The 21854-nt window shown below is 36.0% G+C and overlaps 1 protein-coding gene and 2 pseudogenes across 1 annotated transcript in view; 1 reads left to right on the plus strand and 2 right to left on the minus strand.

The window, feature by feature from the left end:
• The first annotated feature begins 8831 nt into the window (after positions 1–8831).
• Positions 8832–21854, plus strand: part of LOC120591573 (zinc finger protein 782-like) — a 28004-nt gene continuing 14981 nt past the window's right edge. Inside the window, 6 exon segments of the mRNA XM_039849091.1 lie at positions 8832–8919; positions 10078–10341; positions 10556–10719; positions 10820–10872; positions 11224–11279; positions 19106–19232. Of these exon segments, the coding sequence (XP_039705025.1) occupies positions 11265–11279; positions 19106–19232 (142 nt within the window). The 5' untranslated portion in view covers positions 8832–8919; positions 10078–10341; positions 10556–10719; positions 10820–10872; positions 11224–11264.
• LOC120591576 (60S ribosomal protein L37a-like) lies at positions 16880–17419 on the minus strand (annotated as a pseudogene).
• LOC120591583 (uncharacterized) lies at positions 20312–20430 on the minus strand (annotated as a pseudogene).

The raw sequence follows: 21854 nt of genomic DNA on the forward strand, positions 1-21854 counted from the left end.
GAAAATTTCACAGGAAGGAGTCAACAGCAAATTTGAGCAGGCAGGACAAAGAACCCATGATTCTGTAAATAGGCCGATTGAAATAATTGATTCTCAGGAAAAGAAAAGAAAAAGAATGAAGAAAAGTGAATATAGCCTAAAGGACCTATGGGACACCATCAAATGAACAATCATAAACTTATGGTAGTCACAGAAGATGAAAAGAAATGAGCAGAAAGATTATTTTAAGAAATAATGGCTGAAAATGTCCCAAATTTACTGAAATTCAGGAACCTACAAATCCAAAAAAGTGAAAAAACTCCAAGTTGAATAAACTCAAAGAAACTCAGCCTGAAATGTATTATAATCACACTATCAGAGACAAAGGGAATCTTCAAAGCAGCAAGAGAGAAGCAGTTTCAGAGATTTATTCTTTATTGGCAAATGTAAAATGTAAGAGCGGTTATTAGGGCACAGGAAGGGAAAAGCAGAGTCATTCAAGTTATCGATTATCCAGGTGACCCAGGGATTTCTAAAAGAGGAACTCTGTAGTAGGAGATTCTTGCGTCTTTACCTAATTATTTAGCTAGTAGCTATGTCATACACCTGACGATATGTTTGTTCAAGATGGATGTCTTTGAAATGGATGCCTTGACAATCAAAGCTTAATGCCAGACATTTATATTACAATTTTTTAAAAAAGCTTCATGTCAGGCATTTGTACTACAGTTACATATAAGCAATCCTCAGTGAAATTATCAAGTGATTTCTAATCAGAAACCTTGAAAACCAGAAGACAGTGGGATTATATTTTAAAAGTACTAAAATGAAAAATAAGATCAACCTAGAATTCTATACCCAACAAATCATTCACTCAAAAAATAAGGAAGAAATTAAGACATTCCTTTGATAAAAGCTGTGAGAGTTCATTACCATTACATGTGCTCTACAACAAATGCTAAAGGAAATCCTTCAGGTTGAAATGAAAGAATGCTAGATAGTAACCAGGAGCCATATGAAGAAATAAAAATCTTCAGTACGCATGTGAGCAAATATAAAAGCTAATATTGTAATTTTGGTTTGTAATTTTTTTTATTCTATCAGGTTTTAAAAGACAATTGTATAAAAACAATTATAAGTTTATGTTACCGTACACATACACATAACGTATAAAGGTGTAATTTTATGATTCCAATAACATAAAGGAGATGGATGGAGCTTTTGGGGAGTACCATTTTTGTATGTGATTGACATTTATTTGGTATCAATTTGAATTAGATTGCTACAACTTTAGGATATTATATGTAATACCAATGGAAACCACAATAAAAATACCTATAAGTGTACAATGAAAAGGAAGTCAAAATGTATCACTACAGAAATCAACTACCCACAAATGAAGGAAGCAATGAAAGAAATGAGGGGGGAAAGCTATAACCTATCCAAAAAACTAATAGCAAACTAACAGAGGTAAGTCCTTGCTAATCAATAATTACTTTCAATGTAGTGGATTAAACTCTCCAATGAAATGGTAACGATTAGCAGAATTAATTTTAAAGTGATCCAACTATGTGCTGTTTACAAAAGACTTATTTAGATCTAAGGACATAAATATGTTGAAATGATAGGATGGACAAAGATATTACATGCAAATAGTAACTGAAAGATAGCTGGGCTGGCTATATTAATAGCAGACAAAGTAGACTTCAAATCAGAAACTGTTATAAGAGATGAAGAAGGACATTATATTATTGATAAAAGGGACAATTCACAAAAACATATAAAAATTATAATCACATGTATACTGAACATTAGATCTCCAAATTATATGAAGCACATTGACTTCATATATTGGCAGGATTGAAAGAAGAAATAGATAATTCTATGATAATAGTTGGAGATTTCAATACCTCGCTATCAATAATGGATAGAACAACTAGTCAGAAGATTAGCAAGGATGTAGATGATCTGAACAGCATATAACTTAATTAGATTTAACAACTATATACAGAACACACTACTAAACAACAGCAGAGTACACAATTTCCTCAAATGCGTATGGATCTTCTTCCAAGAGAGACTATATGTTAGACCACAAAACAAGTCTTAATAAATTTCAAGACTGAAATCATGCAAGAAAGCTTTTCTGATCATGAATAAAAATAGAAAAAAAAAAGAAAATTGTAAAATTCACAATATGGAAATTAAATAACACATTCTTAAAGAACCAGTGTGTCATAGAAGAAATCACAAACAAAATTACAGAATATCTTGAGAGAAATGAAAATGAAAAAAGCAATAAACCAAAACTTATAAGATGCAGTGAAAGCAATGCTAAGAGTAAAATTTATCTTTCCAAAACCAACTCTTAGTTTTATTGATATTTTTTATTACTTTTCTATTCTCAATTTCATTTATTTCTTCTTGGATCTTTGCTATCTCCTTCTTTCTGGTTATTTGAGACTTAGTATGTTCTCTCCTTTTTCTTGAGGTGTAACATTAGGGGAGTTTTTGTTTGTTTTGTTTTTGTTTGTTTGTTTTTTGTTTTGTTTTGTTTTTTGAGCTCTGTCTTGGGTTTGGGACATTCTCAGCCATTATTTCTTTAAATAAGCTTTCTACTCCTTTTCCCCTTTCTTCTCTTTCTGAGACTCATTGATACATAGATTTTAGTGGTACCTCATAAGTTTTGTAGGCTTTCTTCATTCCTTTTCATTCTTTTTCCTTTTTGTTCCTCTGACTGGATAATTTCAAATTTTCTGTTCTAAAGCTCACTGCTTATTTCTTTTGCGTGTTATAGTCTGCTGTCAAAGCTCTCCAATTAATTCTTCAGTTTATTCATTGTATTTTTCAGCTCAAAATTTCTATTGGTTCTTTTTTGTATTGCCTATCTCTTTGTTGAATTTCTCATTTTGTTTTTGTTTTGTTTTCTGAAATTGTCAAATGATTTATCCGTGTTCACTTGGAGCTCTCTAATCATCTTTAGAACACCTATTTCTAATTCCTTGTTGAGCAATTCCTGTATCTTCAGTTTTTGAGATCAATTACTAGAAATTTACTTTGTTCCTTTGGTGGAATCATGTTTCCCTGATTCTTTATGATTCTCATAATTTTGCATAAGTGTCAGCATATTTGAAGAAGTAGTCACCTTTTCCAGACTTTATGAATTGACTTTGGCAAGGAAAGACCTTTTCCTGTGGGTTGAGTCATGCTGGAGCATGCTGTAACCCCAGTCTAGTGGTGTAAAGTACTAAGTGCAGATCACGTGCACTGGCATGGAGGCTTGTCATGAGAGTTAGGCTGGAAGTATGCAGGTCAGCATCTGTAGGGTTCAGTTGTAGGAGAGCTCACTGGTGCAGGAGAGTAATAGAAGATGTGGCTGACTCCAAGCCTACAAACAGCTATAGTGCCATAGCTATAAGACTTTGCCATGCATATACACAAAGCAATGGAGGCCAGTGATGAGTGTCAGGCTGGCAGAATGAAATTTCACAACTAAAGAGGCTAGCTCAAAGCACATGCACAGTAGTGGGTGTCAAACACAAGAGTCTAGACCAGTTTCTTGCACTTGCACAGCCACAGAGGCTTGGGCCAACTGCTGGCGCAGGTCCTGGGCTTTGGTGGAAGTGGAGAGAGTGAGGGAGTGGGGAATGGGGAGTGACTCAGGTGGCTGGCAAACATGAATACTTGTAGAGCAAACACTAGTGAAAATGCAGAGGGTCACAGTAACTGTGGTGGCCATGGGTTCTTTAGTGACAAAAGCTGTTGTTGTCACTACAGAGCAGGTTACTGAGATCTGCTGTCACTCCAGCTGCATGGATGGTATTGTTAGCTCTTGCTTTTCTTTCTCATGCCAAGCTGTCTCTGGGAAAACTGTTTGCTCACTCCATTCCTCTTATCCCAGAGAGAGGAACTTTTTCCAGCTGGGGAGCTTCCTCTTGGTGCTGGGCAATGCCAGCTTGGGGGATGGGGTAATGCAGACAAATGGAAACTATTCTTCCTCCCCTTTTTGTGCAGTTATTCTCAAGGTTTTTTGTTACATTGTGTTGCTGAATTTTTTTCAAGTGGATTTGAAAGTTCTCCCAGAGCTCTTCTTGTTCATTAATAACAGTCTGCTTGTTAATCTTTGTAGTGGAATGGAAACGGGGTCTCCTATTTGCCATCTTGGTGATGTCACTCTAACTTACTAATAACATACAGGCATACTTCATTTTAGTGCACTGTGCTTTATTATGCTTCACAGATATCATGTTTCGTTTTGCTTTTTAAAAATTAAAGGTCTGTGGCAACTTCGTGCCAAGCAAATTCGTCAGAACCATTTTCCCAACAGCATTTGATCACTTCGTCTCTGTATCACATTTTGATAATTCTTGCATTATTTCAAACTTTTTCATTATTATTATGTTTATTTTGATGATCTGTGATCAGTGATCTTTGATGTTACTACAAGTATTGTAATTGTTTTGGGAATCACACACCACATCCAATAAGATAGTGAACTTAATCAATAAATGTTGAGTGTGTTTTGACTGCTCCACTGGCAAGCCATTTCCTCATTTCTTCCCTCTCCTCATACTTCCCTATTCCCTGAGACTTGACAATATTGAAATTAGTCCAATTATTAGCACTACGATGACTTCTAAATATTCTAATGAAAGGAGTCACATGCCTTCCACTTTGAATCAAAAGTTAGCAATGATTAAGCTTAGTGAGGAAGGCACGCCAAAAGCCAAGACAGGCTGAAAACTGGGCCTCTTGTGCCAAAAAGTTAGCCAAGTTGTAAATGCAAAGGAAAACTTCTTGAAAGAAATTAAAAGTTTTACTACAGTGAACACGCAAATGATAAGAAAGTGAAACAGCCTTATTGCTGAAATGCAGAAAGTTTTAGTGGTCTGGAGAAGATCAAATCACCCACAACATTCTCTTAAACCAAAACTTAATCCAGAGCAAGTCCCTAACTCAATGCTTTGAAGGCTGAGAGATGAGCAAGCTGCAGAAGAAAAGTTTGAAACTATCAGAGGTTGGTTCATGAGGTTTAATGAAAAAAACAGTCTCCATAACATAAAATTGTAAAGTGAAGCAGCAAATTCTGATGTAAAGCTGCAGCAAGTTATCCAGAAGATCTGGCTAAAATAATTAATGATATACTAAAAAACAGATTTTCAATGTTGCTGCGACCTGCACGACTAGAGGGTTAACCTGAGGGAGGGTGACGGAGGATTAAGAAAAACACAGAGACATATTATAGGAAAAATTGAGGCCAGGTAGAACACTACACTCTGAAGGAGATACAGTGACTTTGAGATAAGCTCAGTGCATTTATTATATACACCTAAAGGTCAAGGAGGAGGTGGGAGTCTTCTTCTCAGGACTCGAAACTTGCTGGCAACAATAATCTCCTGAAGGCCTGTCTGTACCCGGTTATCTGTGCTAAATCACAAGCAGCCCTCTGTTCTTTGTTTGCTTCTCTGCCTTTGGCAGATTGCAACACAGTCAAGCATGGCTCAAATCTGGCTCTCTACACAATGTAGATGAAACAACCTGATATTGGAAGAAGATGCCATCTAGGACTTTCATAACTAAAGAAGAGAAATGCCTTGCTTTAAAGCCTCAAAATACAAGTTGAATTTCTTGTTAGGGGCTAAGGAGCTGGTGACTGAGTTGAAGCCAGTGCTCATTTATCATTCCAAAAATTCTAGGGCCCTTAATAATTATGCTTCATCTACTCTGCCTGTGCTCTGTAAATTTAAACAACAAAGCCTGGATGACAGCACATCTGTTTACAACATGATTAACTAAATAATTTAAGCCCACTGTTGAGAACTACTACTCAGAAAAAAAGATTCCTTTGAAAAGATTACTGCTCATTGACAATGCACCTGGTCACCCAAGAGCTCTGATGGAGATGTACGATGAGATTAATGTTGTTTTTATGACTGCTAATACAACATTTATTCTACAGCCCATGGATTAAAGAGTAATTGTGATTTTCAAGTCTTATTATTTAAGAAATGTATTTCATAGGTTATAGTTGCCATAGATAGTGATTCCCCTAATGGATCTGGGCAAAGCTAATTGAAAACCTTCTGGAAAGGATTCTCTCTATCCTAGATACCATTAAGAACATTCATGATTCATAGGAAGAAGTCAAAATATCAACGTTAATAGGAGTTTAAAAGAAGTTAGATCCAACTCTCGTGGACTACTTTGAGGGGTTTAAGACTTCAGTGGAGGGAGTAACTACAGATGTGGTGGAAATAGCAAGAGAACTAAATTTAGAAATGGAGCACGAAGATGTTATTGAGTTGCTCTAATCAAGCTTTAACAGATGAGAAGTTGCTTCTTATAGATGAGCAAAGAATGTTTTGTTTTGTTTTGTTTTTTTCAGACTGAATCTACTCCTGGTGAAGATGCTGTGAAGAGTGTTGAAATGACAACAAAGGATTTAGAATATTACATAAATTTAGTTGATAAAGCAATGGCAGAGTTTGAGAGGATTGACTCCAATTTTAAAAGAAGTTCTTGTGTGGGTAAAATGCTATCAAACAGCACCGATGCTACAGAGAAATTGTCCATGAAAGAAGAGTCAATCGGTACAGCAAACTTTATTGCTGTCTTATTTTAAGAAATTGCCATAGCCAACCCAACCTTCAACAACCATCACTTTGATTAATCAGCAGCCATCAACATGGAGGGAAGACTCTCCACCAGCAAAAAGATTACAACTCACCGAAGACTCAGATGATGGTTAGCATTTTTTAGCAATAAAGCATTTTTTAATTAAGGTATATACATTTTTAGACATAATGCTATTGCATATTTATAGACTACAGTATAGTGTAAATATCACCTTTTATGTGTACTGAGAAACCAAGAAATTTATGTGACTTACTTTATTGTGACATTTGCTTTATTGTAGTGGTCTGGATCTCAACCCACAATATCTCTAAGGTATGCCTGTATCGTTAAGGATTTTTTCACCAATATTCATGAGGGATGTTGGTCTTTGCATACGATGTCTTTATTTGCCATTATTTCAAAGAACACTGGCCTAAATGATGTGGAACATGTTCTTTCTGTCTATATGTTCTGAAAGAGATTGTAAGTGATTGGGATTATTTCTTCATTTAATATTTGATGAAATTTACCAGTTGAGTCATTGGAATTTAGACTTCATTCCTGAAAGTGTTTTAATTACTAATTTAATTTTCTTACTTGTTATAAATCTGTTGAGATTTTCTACTTGTTTTTGAGTCAGCTTTGGAACTTGGATCTTAGAATTTGTCTATATCTTATAAATAATCTAGTTTGTGGCATATAGTTGTTCATAATATTGTCTTATAATCCTTTAATTTCTATATATATGGTAATGATGGCCCTTATTTATTTATGTTTTTGAGAAATTCTATCATTTTCTTAGGAACTCTAGCTAAAGGATTGTCAATTTTGTCGAAGAGCCCATTTCTGGTTTTATTAATTTTTCTGTTTTGTATGTCATTGACATCTGTCCCGACCTTTATTATTTTCTTCCTCTCATTTGTTTTAAGTTTAGTTGGCTTAATAGCAAACTTCCTTAATTGCTTCCTAATTCTATTTTTATAAAATGACTCTCTTAGCAATGCTTATTTCCTCCATTATCACATCCATAGTTATAGGATGCTTCAGGAATACTACCCCTATTTTTAAAGACCCATTTATTAGGCTCCCCTCAAGTTGTTATGGCGCGAATGATTCTGAGACCCACGGAGCCAATTGAGATTAATTATGAGCCTTTATTAGCCGGCCAGCGACTGACTCTCTACCACGCAGGGTTAGAGGAGATCAGCCCCAAGCTTCCAGAGGAGGCAGCTTGAAAGCCTCCTACTACATCCTTGAATAAGCAGATTACAAGAAGCAGAAGTTAGCCGTTAACATTTTGTACAAAGATAAATGTTGCACCTCCAAGGAACTCTCAGATCAAACAGGGCCTAGTAGACAGTTTTATCATCTGCACCTTGGAATGTTGCGCTTCTCCCTGGGGACTGGCGTCTGGAGATATCACCTCCCTGAAACTGGAGAATTTCCACTTTTACAAAGTGTTGCGCTGTTTTTTGACACCCGTTTCTTGAAGGGACCCTAATAGGCATCCAAAACAACCCTAATCAGAAATTCCATTGGGGTTTAGGAATTTCAATTTTTTGTGCGTGTGATGTTTCTATCCTAGCATCTAGAATGGTATCAATTACACAACAAGTTTTTAATAAATATTTGTTGAATAAATATATGTATGACAACTTTCTCTCCGTTTGTGATCTGGTGAAGTCTATTATGATTTAATGTAGTTTGACAAGCCTCCTTGTGGGTCTCTGGGGTCACCAGGATGAGGCTCAGGGGTTAGTGGGTCCATTGGTTGTAAAGGAAGAGTGAAGGTCCCAGGTTGAAATATTATAAAATTTTAATTTTACAACTATATAACTTAAAGCCTAACTACTTCGATCATCATGCCTGCTTTTACGGTTATTTTTTTTTTCTAAATAACTCCCTTAATAACTTCATATCCAACCGAAACGCAAATTTTCCCAATTTTCTCCAAATTACTTATGAAAAATAAATGCTGTTATTTCAGTCCGGGGCCAATAGAGGACCACCCTTTCCATTTGCTGGGAGAGTTCAAGTTTAAATCTTAACCTCTTCTGGCTCTGAAAGAACCTGGGCAGGAGCTATCTAAGGAAATCATCCCCCAGCTTTCAAAATGCAAAAAGGCCATACGACCGTGATTTCAAAAAGAGGACGCTGAGGTCTACTGGGAAATGTAGTCTTGAATCGTTCACCGCGCGGCACTCTGGGAAGGGGATTCTGGGCTCCTTTTGCGCAAGTGCAGTTGTAGCCCCGCCTCCTCAATCGACTTCTCTGCACTTCTGGGAAGCGGTTTGGGAACCTGCTGGTCTGCTCGGAAAGTAAAGGGTGCGCATCTGGGGCAAGAGCGGGGCGACTAGCTGGGTGGAGTGCGCTTGTGCCTAGGGTTGGGAGCGAGAAGTCCTTGGCACCCCCACCCTGACGCCCCCAAGGCTGGTATGCGCCTGGGAGGGCCCTCGGCCCGGGGGAGGCCGGGAAGGGTGTGTGGGGGCGGGGGATGAGGAAGGGTTCCGAGCGCTCGGGCTCCCGGGGCGCTTGCCAGACTGAATCCGGTCAGGAGCAGGTGCTCGCTGCCGGCTGGAGTATGCAGGAAACTTGTGCCCGGCCCATAATGCAGCCAGACCGGAGAAAATCCCGTGTCGGCTACAGAAGGAAAAGCGCGTTTATAATGTTGATCCTGAGCGTGCCAGAAAGCGCAGGCGGTGGGTCTGCGGTGAGAGCCCAAGTTCAGGAACCAAAAAGACTCGGTATTTGTAAATTTCAGCTGTCACCTGTAGGCACGGACGACAGAAGGAACCTGATGAAAGTCAGTTATCTGAAAATGAGGATTTTAATGACCGTTTCATGGTTATTTTGAAACTTAGATCCAAGTCATAACTCGTAGAGGGTTTAGGCAAGTGCCAGGTAAGCACTGAATAAGTGACAACTGCTATTACATTTAAAAGACCCTTTGCTCTGTTCTTTTCATTGGATAGTTTAATGTAACCTCACACCCACTTTAACAAACACGGAGGCTCAAGTTGGGGGACCGTGTTCTCAGTCTTGACCTCTGATTGAAGGGCCAATGTGCTTTACAAACATATCTTGGAGATATTGCTGGTTTAGTTCCAAATCACCGCAGTAAAGTGAGTGGTAGTGTTTTTCTGGTGGAGGGCCTTGCATTTAGTTTGTAAAAAAACACAATATCTGTGAAGTCCAATTAAATGAGATATCCCTGTAGTTACAGTCTCAGGCTTTGTTTAGGTATGACACCTGCCTAAAACCAGCATTGCATCCTTTAGGCGTTTAGCAAAGTGACCTGTCCCCTAATACCCAAGGATATAAGGGAATGTGAACATAGATAGAATCCTACCACATGTCATATGTATTATGGGATTCTAGTGTCTCTTCAGATTCCATAGGTCAGACAGGTTCTTGGCCCCATTGCACTGTCAGGCTATCTTAAGTCTGATATTATAAATTCTGAGAGTCCGTTTTGTTTCTCAGGTCTACATCCTGGTTCCCTCGAAACAAAGAAACCGTTGTAAGAAGAAGGGGGCCTCTGTGAACAGAAGTCTTACCAGGAAGAGAGCACCCCTTTGACCTTAGACCTCTCTGCAGACCTTCAGAGCAGAGGCAAAAGAGCCCAGAAAGAAGCAGACCCTAGATTTGCAAGGCTGAGAATGAGTTAATCTTGGTGATGACACCACCTTGAGAAGCCATCATACTGTGTGAACAGTGGGGGTTGGGGCCAGCCTTGAGAGGAACGAGGTAAGCTGGGGTGACCCAAGGGGTGGGCTGCTCAAGAAGGGCTGCTTCATTGGAGAGCTTGTGAGAGCAAGGTCTGGGGGTAAGGGGTAAGTAGACAGAGGGAGGAGATTCTGTCTCCACTCTCCCTAAGCAGCCCCCACTCTTTACAGATGCTGTGCTGCTGTCACACATGTCCATCACATGTGACGCTTCTGACATTATTCTGACTTCACAGAATTCCAGAATGATGATTCGTAAAGAGTTTTTCCAAGACTACAATTTCTGAATCTTGGAGGCTTTAAAGACATTCGGCCTGAAAGGTCCAGTGACTTGTCCAGAGTAATCCAGTTTGTTTGTGACAGAGTCAGGAGGAAAACATTGCTCTTCTCTCTCCCACAAGTAAGTCACCAAAAGCATCTTATAAAAAGGACCTTTTGAGCATCAAAGCTGAAACAAACAATTAAAAATCCTGCCTTAAAGCATTCCATCTCTTTGCTAGGCTTTCTGTGAATTGTCTATACCGGGAGTAAATAATATCACTGAGAAAAATAGGTAAGTAATGCTTACTGAGTATTTTTCTGTAAGTTAATCTTTAAGAATAGTGTCCTTTGGTGTAATTTAATTCAACTAATCTGTTTTTACTCTTTTGTGTTAGTCAAGACACATGCATTATTGTCATTCGAGAAAAGTTTATGTTTTTATTCAGTAAAAAGCTGAAGATTTAAGCCCAGTGATCATTTCAGAGTCGCATAAAGATCCTTCCTATGCCTTTTCAAAGTCCAGAGGGTGTATGTTTAATAGAGAGGCTGAATGCCAACTAGAGTGTGATATTTGAGTAGGTGAATCTAGGAGCTGTAAGGCGGGCCAAATCTTGTGATCTCTGTCTTCTTTCTGTCCCTTCAGCTGAACTCCAGTTCACTACACTCTCCCAAGAGCTAAAGAAAATGAACATAACTCAGGTGAGCTCTTTTTTCATTCCCCATGTGTTACACGGAAAAAGAGAAATAGAACTAGATCAAGTTAATCTTGAGGGAAAATAAGCAGTTTTACCATTAACCTTGGTATTGCTGTCAGCTCTTGGTTAGTACTTTTTGTCAGGGTAACGAGATTTCTGAAGGGTGCTAGTTTGCTAAGATTTCATGTTAGTCATGAATGTGCATTGAATTATATTGAATACTATTTGTGTATCTATTGAAACAGCTATTGCTTATTTCCTTTATAAATATTGTAAACAATATATTGAGTTTTCTAATAGTAACTTGAATTCTTAGTTGCTAATAGGGTGCTAAGTTGCTTCTTACAGATTTTCCTAAGGTTTTCTGCTGATACTATGGGATTTTTTTTTCTATAGCCACAAGTTGGATTGGACTATACCTTTTTTTTATGATTGACATATGACATTGCATAAGTTTAAGGTGTACATACAAGGTGTTGGTTTGATTCATTTATATATGCAGTATGACCACTGCAGTAACATCAGCTAAGACCTTTATCACGTCACATATTTATATTTTTTGTGTCTGTTGAGGACAGTTAAGAATTAGTCTTTTAGTAACTAACATTTATAATACAGTATTGCTGACTATAATCACTGTGTTGTGCATTAGCTCTCCAGAACTTATTTATCTACTAGTTGTAAGTTTTAGACTGTACTTTCTTATTTCCTTGTTCAATTGTGAAATCATGGTCTTAGTCTCAAAAGGAAGTAGGTGCTTTCCTGCTCCTTTTATAATAATTTACATGAGAAAGTTGTGTGACATGTAGATTCTGTGAAACTCACCTATAAATTTGGGCTTTGCGAAGATATTGTGCATGAATATTTTGATTATTAATTTAGTAGTGTTTACTAGATGTGTATTTTTTCTTAGTCTAACTTTTGTCATTACATTTTCATGGAAAATTATTCACTTTTATTTCATTTTAAAATATATTTTATAAGCTTTTTAAATTAAATTTATTGGGGGCAATATCAGTTAATAAAATTATATAGGTTTCAAGTGTACAGTTTAATAATACATCATCTGTATATTGCATTGTATGTTCATCACGCAAAGTTGGATCTCCTTCTGTCACCATATATTTGACTCCCTCTACCCTGTCTGCCCGCCCTCTCTTCTTCCCCCGCCCCACCTTTCCCTCTGGTAACCACTAAACTGTTGTCTGCGTCAATGACTTTTTGTTTGTTTGTCTTGTTCATTTGTTGCTTTCAGATTTATATCCCATATATGAGTGAAATCATATGATCTCAATTTTTCTGTCTGGCTTATTTCACTTAGCACAATAATCTCAAGATCCATCCATGTTGTTGCAAATAGCAGTGTTTCATCTTTTCTTATGATTGAATAATATTCCATTATATCAATGTACCACATCTTCTTTATCCAGTCATCTATTGAAGGATGCTTCAGTTGTTTCTACATCTTGGCCACCATGTGTAATTGAGTAATGCTGCAGTGAACAACAGAGTGCATATTATCTTTACAGATAAATGTTTTCAAATTTTTGGAGTAGATAGAAGAGGAATTGCTGGGTCATATGGTAATTCTATTCTTAGTTTTTTGAGGAACCTCCATACTGCTTTCCATAGTGGCTGTACCAATTTACATTCCACCAGCAGTGTATAATGGTTCCTTTTTTCCAACAACCTCTTCAACACTTGTTATTACTTGTCTTGTTGATAATAGCCATTCATACAGGTGTGAGGTGGTATCATTGTGGTTTTGATTTGTATTTTCATAATAGCTAGTGAATGAGCATGCTTTCCTATGTCTGTTGTCCCTTTGTATGTCTTGAGAGAAGTGTCTGTTTAGGTTCTCTGCCTTTTTTTTAACTTTAGCCCCTCATCAGAGGTGTCATTTGCAAATACCTTCTCCCATTCGGTTGCTTGCCTCTCTGTCTTATTGATAGTTTCTTTTACTGTGCAGAAGTTTTTCAGTTTGATATAGTCCCATTCATTTATTTTTGCTTTTACTTCCCTTGCCTTTGAGGTCAAATTCATAAAATCCCCTCTAAATCTGAGGTCCATGAGTTTAGTGCCTGTGTTTTCTTCTACGCAATTTATTGTTTTAGGTTATATATTTAGGTCTTTTATCAATTTTGAGTTAGTTTTGGTGTAAGTGACAGATAGCAGTCTAGTTTCATTCTTTTGCATGTGACTTTCCAGTTTTCCCAGCACCATTTATTGAAGAGGCTTTCTTTTCTCCATTGTATGTTTTTTGGCTCCTTTGTTAAAAATTATTTGCCTATGTTATGTGGATTTATTTCTGGGCTCTCAATTCTGTTCCATTGGTCTGTGTGTTTTTTTCTGCCAATACTATGCTGTTTTACTGTGGCTTCGAAATGGAATTTGAAGTCAGGTAGAATGATACTTCTGGCCTTGTTCTTTTTTCTCAGGATTGCTTTGTCTTTTGTGATTCCATACAAATCAGATGATTTTTTCTTTTCTTTAAAAAAATGCCATTGGGATTTTGATGGGGAATGCATTAAATCTATATATTGCTTCGGCCATGTATAATATGGCCATTTTAACTATGTTGATTCTTCCAATCCACGAACATGAATGTCTTTCCATTTCTTTGTGTCTCCTTCAATTTCTTTTAATAATGTCTTGTAGTTTTCAGTGTATAGGTCCTTCACATGCTTTGTTAAGCTTATTCCTAGGTATTTTATTCTTTTTGTTGCAATTGCAAGGGAATTGTTTATTTCATCTCTTTTTATGAAATTTCATTGTTAGTATATAGGAACACAATGGATTTTTGTACATTGATTTTGTATCCTGTATTTGTTTATTGTTTTTACTAGTTTTTTGGTGGAGTCTTTATAAGCTTGTTGATACTATTGCTAACATTCTTTTAGGAATCTAAGATCTTTATCTGTTATATCAGTAATTTCTTTTTTTTAATCAGCTTTTAATTTTAATTTTATTTTAAAAGCTGCTAACCAGTAAAGGAAAAAATATGTTCCAGTTGATCCAGTCTGAAACCTAGAATTTCAAGGGTTGAGTCTTAACATTTTGTGCTGGCATTGAACTCTAAATAGGAAGTATAGGAACACACAGGGAGTATAGGAACACACACTTGGCATATTTATGCCCTCTACCTTTGCATACTTACCATTTGTTGACAAGAATATACTTTCCACATTGAACTGCCTTGGTACCTTTTTGGGAAATCACCTAGCAAATAATGTATGGATGTGTTTCTGGACTCTTTTCACTTCTGATGATCTGTATTAATCCTTTTGAAAATACCACACTGTCTTCATGAGTGTGTGTTTACAGTAATTCTTGAAATCAAGTAATGTGAATCTTGCGACTTTGTTCTTTTTAAAAAATTATTTTGGATAGTCTAAGTCCCTTGCTCCTTTTTAGAAAGTTTTAAAAAATCAGCTTGTCCATCTCAAAAAAGCCTGCTGAGATTTTAATTTTGATTGCACTGAATCTATAGAATAGATCAATTTGAGGAGAATTAAGATCTTGATCGTATTGAGTCTTCTAATTCATGAACATAGTATCTCTCTTCATTTCGGTGATACGGATGGTTTTGAGGGTTTGGGATTTTATCCATTTGAGTCAAAAGGATAGTTTTGACTTACAGTTTAAAAGATTGATTCTGTCTTATTGTTGAAGATAGACTCTAATTGAGTGGTGGTGGAATCAGGAACAATATAGGAGTCTATTTCACTTATCCTAGCAAGAAATGAGGATCATGGGGTGTTAACCATTACTTTGAAGTGCCTAGATTCTGCCTTTAAGGTAGAGTGAACAATTTGAAAGTGCCAGTTTCTTTCCCACAACCTTGCAAATAAGAACATCCTGTCAGGCTTTTTTAATTCTTACCAATGTGTTTAAAACATGATATCTTGATTTAGTTTTATAAGCTTTTCTCCTAAATGAGGTGGAACGTCTCTTTTTGTAATTTATTTATATTTCGTTTTTTGTTGAACTGTTTATTCTTTACCCATTTTTCTATTGATGTGCTGATTTTAATTACTCTGTCAAGTGCATCTTTTTTAAAGTGCTTTATTGCTGTTCTAGAACTATAATTTGTTCAAAATATACAGAGAAAGCACTTATGTACATCATAACGCTAGTTTTGTTTTTAATAATTATTCCGATTGATTTTCTGTATTTTTTGTATTTTTTTTAATTATGGTGACATTGATTAACGAAATAATAAGTTTCAAGTGTACAATTCAACGGTAAGTCATATTTATATTGCATTGCATGTTCATCGCCCATAGTTAGAATTTATTCTGTCACCACATATTCCAGTGCATCCTTATAGCCCTATTTCTGTGATATAAATTGCAGTTTTCTTACTTTTTTTTTTCCTTGCTCATGAGGTTTTTTTTTGGCCATAGAGACATTTGATTTTTATGTCATCAAATTTAGCAGTTTTTTCTTTTATGATTCCTGGATTTTGTCATAGCTGGGCATTTCTCATTCTAACATTATAAAAGGATTGTTCTGTGTAGTCTTCTAGAATGTTATTAATTTTATTTTTTACATTTACATCTTCAATACGTTTTAATTTTATCCTTCTCGATGGTGTGAGATTTAAATCTCTCTTTTCCCAGATGGCCACCTAGTTATCCCTGTGATATCCATGTCCAGCCTTTCCTCACTTATACCAGAATATCACCTATATTCAGATAAAAATTTACTCTGCTAATTATTCTTCTCACTACACACTGTGTTCTAGGTCTTGTTCGGTTTAAGCTTGGATGTCTTTTTGGGCTCTCATTAGTGCCCTGCTCCTTCTGCCCACTTCTTTATATTTGTTTGTGGGCAACATCGCCCAGTTTTTCCTATCTAATGCTATCTTATGCTCTCTCTTCCAGAATTTATTCAAATTTTTGGGCTGTCTGCTGTGATGTTTCTCTGTATTCCTCTTCTGTCATACATTTATAGTAGGTTCTATATTTTACCTGAGTGTATTTTGGGAGGCAAGGGATATAAATGTGTGTGCTCAGCTCCCTTGAACTAGAGGAATCGTTTATGCTTATAATTCTCTCGTCTCTTAATTTCTAGTTCTCTAATCTTTTTTTTTTTACCTCCAAATAACTTCATTTTTTCTTAGCGTGACTATATATAGCAGTTTGAATAATTCAATCCTGTGAATCCTTGTGTATAGACTGAAAAAAGAATAATGAAGATATTTGCAAAATTTGTTCTGAAATTCTAATTGTTTCACACTATTTTCTGAAGATGATGGTACAGTAGTCAGACTAAACACCAAAAAAGGAAGTTTATGTCATCCTGCCTTTAGAAACATTTTTAAAAAATATTAACTGTGATTTAAAAACAAAAGTTTGCACAATTCGAACTAATGTATCCCAAGTTGAACTGGCCAAAAAAAAAAAAAAGACATAAAAAGCTGAGATGTATATCTAACCTGTAAGGCTTATATTCTTAGGTCATATATCATTTAGCTACTGAAAAATTAGAAGGGTCTTAATTTCCAGATCTTTTTTGAGAAAGGAAAATTAATGCAATGCAAACCAAAACATCTAATTAATAAAACTAGGAAACCAAAGTAATTTTGTTACATAAATCAACTCATTTATTATAGGCTAGCAATGTTTCAAATTTCAGTTCCTTCGGTCTCCTGATGTCAGACTTTACTGTGATGGCAGAAGTGGTGTTGTAGGTCAGGCACCATCAGAGCTCTGTTTTCACGCAGGAACCACAGTGCCAGATCCCCACAGGTCTTCTTTTCATCTTGGTTTTGCCACAGAAGGAGCAAGTGTACTTGGTGTGCTGGCTGATTTTAATTTTCTTCTCCATTTTCCTGAGAAAGGCACCATAACAGGTCCCGTATTTACTGGTGATTCTGACCTTGGTGCACTGAGCCATGTCACCGCAAACTAGGTTAGAACCCAGAGAGCCCTAATCTTTCTGATTTCTCTTTCCATCATTTAGACATTCTTTCTCAGCCTTTGTAGCCTATTTTTCTACCTACCTGTTAAATTTGTTAGTCCATCACATTCTATATTTGGGTCTTCTTGGTTTCTTTGTCCTTTCTAAGCTAGGTCTTTTTCTCTGATGACTTAATTACCATCTTAATGACTAATTTCTCCTAAATATTTTCATTTTACACTTCCCTCCTTTGTTCCAGAATTATGCACCTAACAGTGAAATAATTCCATTATCTGTGGAAATAAATAGTTCCACAGGTGTTTTGAATGCTAATGAACATCTGCCTCACTACGGCCCAGCCTTTGACTCATTCTTTCGATCTGTGTATACGGCATCAGCCTCTACCCAGTTGCTTGTGCAGCATCTCTATGTATAGCTGCACAACAAAGTAATGACTGTATTTTGTTTCCTGTAAGGATTTGTTTCCCATTCTTTATTTTTGTTGCTTTTTCTTAGTATAGTTCATCTCTTAATTTGGGTATTTTGCTGCTTAATACATTGTCCATTATTCATATAAAGCAGTGGTTCCTAAGTAGGGTCTATTTTGCTACCCAGGAGACGTTTGGCAATGTTTGGAGATTTATTTTTTGTTGAGATATAATTGACATTCGCTATTATATTAGTTTGAGGTGAACAACTTAATGATTATTTTTATACATTATGAAATGATAACCACAATAAGTCTTCTCCCTATAAGTCATTACGATATTATTGACTGTGTTCCCAGTGCAGTACATTACATCCGTTACTTATTTTGTAACTGGAAGTTTGTACCTCTTGATCCCTTTACCTATTTTACCTATCCTCCTCCCTTCCCTGGCAGTCACCAATTTGTTTACTATATCTGTGAGTCTGTTTCTGTTTTGTTTTGTTTGTTCATTTGTTTTGCTTTTTAGATTCCACATACAAGTGAAATCATGCAGTATTTGTCTTTCTTTGTCTCACTTATTTCACTTAGTATAGTATCTTCTAGGTCTATCCATGTTGAGATTTCAGTGTTTTTTATGGCCGAGTAACATTCCATTGTATTTATATATCACATCTTTTTATCCATTCATCTATCAGTGGACACCTGGGTTGCTTCCATATCTCAGCTATTGTAAACAATGCTGCAATGAACATAGAGATGCATATATCTTTTCAAATTAAAGTTTTCATTTTCTTCATATAAATACCTAGAAGAGGTATTGCTGGATAATATGGTAGTTTTATTTTTAAGTTTTGATGAACTTGTATAGTGACAGTTTTAATTGTCACAACTGGAGACACTACTGGCGTATGGTCAGTGGAAGACAGGGATACTGATAAATATCCTAAAATACACAGGAGAGTCTTGCCCAAAAATAGTGTTATTAGGTCCACAATGTTAGTAATGCCAAACTGAAGAAAGCCTGTTCTAGAGCATTACTCCTGAAATATAAATCTGGTGATGTGTAATACCTCCCTAGGCTTTCATGTATCTCTTCATTGTTTCCCCATTACCCCAGCAAGAACTCTAGGTTGGGGTATGTATACTCTCCAGAGTGCTCAGCATAATCCATTGGTGTATGGAAAATAGATACAGGAATTCTATATTAATTAACTCTAAATAAGCAAATAAGGCACTAAGCTTTCTCATTATATTGATAATATATGTGTATAATTTAAAAATAGATATAAATAAATCAGAGCATGAGAATAATTTTTTTTTACTAATTGTGCACATGTCCCCAAAGTATAAGACAGAGTTAGGGCTATAATAGTTATCTTTTATAGCATTTTGTTTTAAACTCAATAACAGTAAATCTATTAAGAGTTAGTTTCCAAAATTATTTTCCATGTCCCTGATTCGGGACCCTGAGATTGACTGGAAATGTGCTGTTACAGGCCTCAGTGTCATTCAAGGATGTGACTGTAGAGTTCACCTTGGAGGAGTGGCAGTACCTGAGTGCTTCTCAGAGGACCTTATACAGAGATGTGATGCTGGAGAACTACAGCCACCTCATCTCAGTGGGTGAGTGGACCTTACCATGTGATTCCTTATTGCCTGCAAATTGTTTTTCTTTTTTAAATGTTAATTATTCTCGTTGACTTGTATTTAGCAGAAAATAAAATTCAGCACTTTTCATTGTACCAGTCAGAGTTTTACCATCATGAAAATCATGATTTGAAATACATCCCTCCCAAAAAGATACCTTGTAGCTCTTTGCAGTGAGTCCTGTCCCTCCATCCCTACCTCTCAGACCTCTAGCAATCACTGATCTGCTTTCTATTGCAATAGTTTTGCCTTTTCTCAAGTTTTATATAAATGGAATCATAAAGTATATACTGTCTTTTGTCTGGCTTTTTTTACTTAGCATAATGCTTAGCATAAGACTCGTGCATGTGTGCATGTATCACTAGTTTGTTTTTACCACAGTTTATTATGCTTTCAGTTGTTAGACACCTGAGTTTTTTTCTAGTTTGAAGCTGTCATGAATAAAGCTGCTATGAACATGCACATACAAGTCTGTGTGTCGATATTTTCTCATTTCTCTTGTGTAAATACCAGGAAGTGAGCTTATTGGGTCTTCTGATAAGTTTATATTTTATAAGAAACTGCCAAATGATTTCAAGTTGATTACACTGTTTCTTATGCCCATTTGCAGTGTCTGAGAGTTCTCATTGCTTTTTGGTTACCAACATTTGGTTCAATAAGTCTTATTATTTTTAACCAGTTGTAGTTGGTATCTAGTTATATTTTATTGGGTTTTAATTTGCATTTCCCTGGTGACTAACAATGTTGAACCTCTTTTCATGTACTTTTTAACCATTTATAATCTTCTTTAATGAAGTAATCACATCTTTACTCCATTTTCTACTTAACTTTATTGGTTTTTTGTTTTTGTTTTTTTGGAGGGGGTCCTTATTGTTGAGTGGAAGTTGTTCAGACCTTTATCAAATATATGTCTTGCACACATTTTTTTTCTCCATCTCTGGCTTGCTTTTTAAGAAAAAAAATATTTTCAGATTGTTTTTGGTTTTTATATATACTTAAAAAACTTTTTATTTGACACAACTATAGATTCACAGGAATTAGCAATTGTATTCTTCACAAGTTTCCACCAATTGTTATATCTTATATGACTATAATATAGTCTCAACACCATTTGTTAAACTTAAGATAAGAACAGATACTACACTTGATCTTAGCCAAAAGGCCAAGAAGTGATTATCTCAACACCATTTATAAGTAGATATTGGCACAATATGTGTGAATTGCTCTATGCCATTTCATCACGTGGAGATTTCATACAACCACCACCACTGCTGTGGTATAGAATTATTCTATCACCACAAAGATTTCTCTCATGCTACTTCTTTATAATCATACCCTCCTCCCCTCCCACATTGTCCTTAATCTCTGCCAACTAATATGCCTTTCATCTCTGTAATTCTGCAATTTCACAAACATCTTATAAATGGAATCATACAATATTTGATGTGTGAGATTGAGATCCATCCAAGTTATAATGTGTATCAATAGTTTATTTCTTTTATTACTACATAATATTCTACTATGTGAATGTACTATAATTTGTTAAGCCATTCACCTATTGAAGGACATACTTGTTTCTAAATTTTGGCCGTTTTTAAATAAAGCTGCTATGAACATTCGTGTTCAGGTTTTTGTGTGAGCATAATTATTTTCTCTGAAATATATGCCCAGGAGTGTGATTGTGGTTGTTTGGTAAGAATATATTTTGTTCTTTAGAAATTGCCAAATTATTTTCCAGAGTAGCTGTAGCATTTTGTATTTCTATCAGCAGTGTATGAGAAATCCAGTTACTTCCCATCCTTCCTAGTACCTGGTATTATAACTTTTTTTTTGGATTAGTGGTTGTAATAGGAATATAGTGATAGCTCATCATGATTCTTAATTTGCATTTCCTTAATGGTTAGTGATGTTAAATGTGTTCATCTTTTCATGTGCTCATATGCCATCTATATATCCTTAGACAGTAAATGTCTGTTCATGGCTTCTGTACTTTTTTCCCCATCTTTATTGAGGTATAATGACAATTAAAATTGCACATATTTAAGGTATAAGACCTGATATTTTGACATACATATACATTTTGAAATAATTGCCACAATCAAGCTAATTTACATACCCATCACCTGACATACGTTTTGAGAGGTGGTTTAAGAACACTTAAGAGCTATTACCCTCTTGGTGAATTTCAGTACAGGCAAACTTCACTTTATTGCACTTCACAGATGTTGCATGTTTTACAAATTGAAGGCAAGGTCCTCCACAAGCAAAAAGATTGCAGCTCCCTTTATTGTCATACTCGCTTTATTGTGGTGATCTGGAACCGAACCCACAATATCTCTGAAGTATGCCTGTATGTAATACAGTATTGTTAACTCTGTCACATTGCTGTACGTAAGAACTCCATAGCTTCTTCGCCTTATATAACTTTGTACTCCTTTACCAACATCTCCCATTCCCCATTTCCCTAGCCCTTGGAGAACCCACCATTCTACTCTCTGTTTCTATGAGTTTAACTCTTTTAGATTCCAGTGAGATGACGCAATATTTGTCTTTCTGTGGTGGCTTATTTCACTAAGTATAATGTCCTCCAGTTTTGTC

This window comes from Pteropus medius, unplaced genomic scaffold, assembly GCF_902729225.1.
Source record: "Pteropus medius unplaced genomic scaffold, Ma_sr-lr_union100, whole genome shotgun sequence".
Lineage (NCBI taxonomy): Eukaryota > Metazoa > Chordata > Mammalia > Chiroptera > Pteropodidae > Pteropus > Pteropus medius.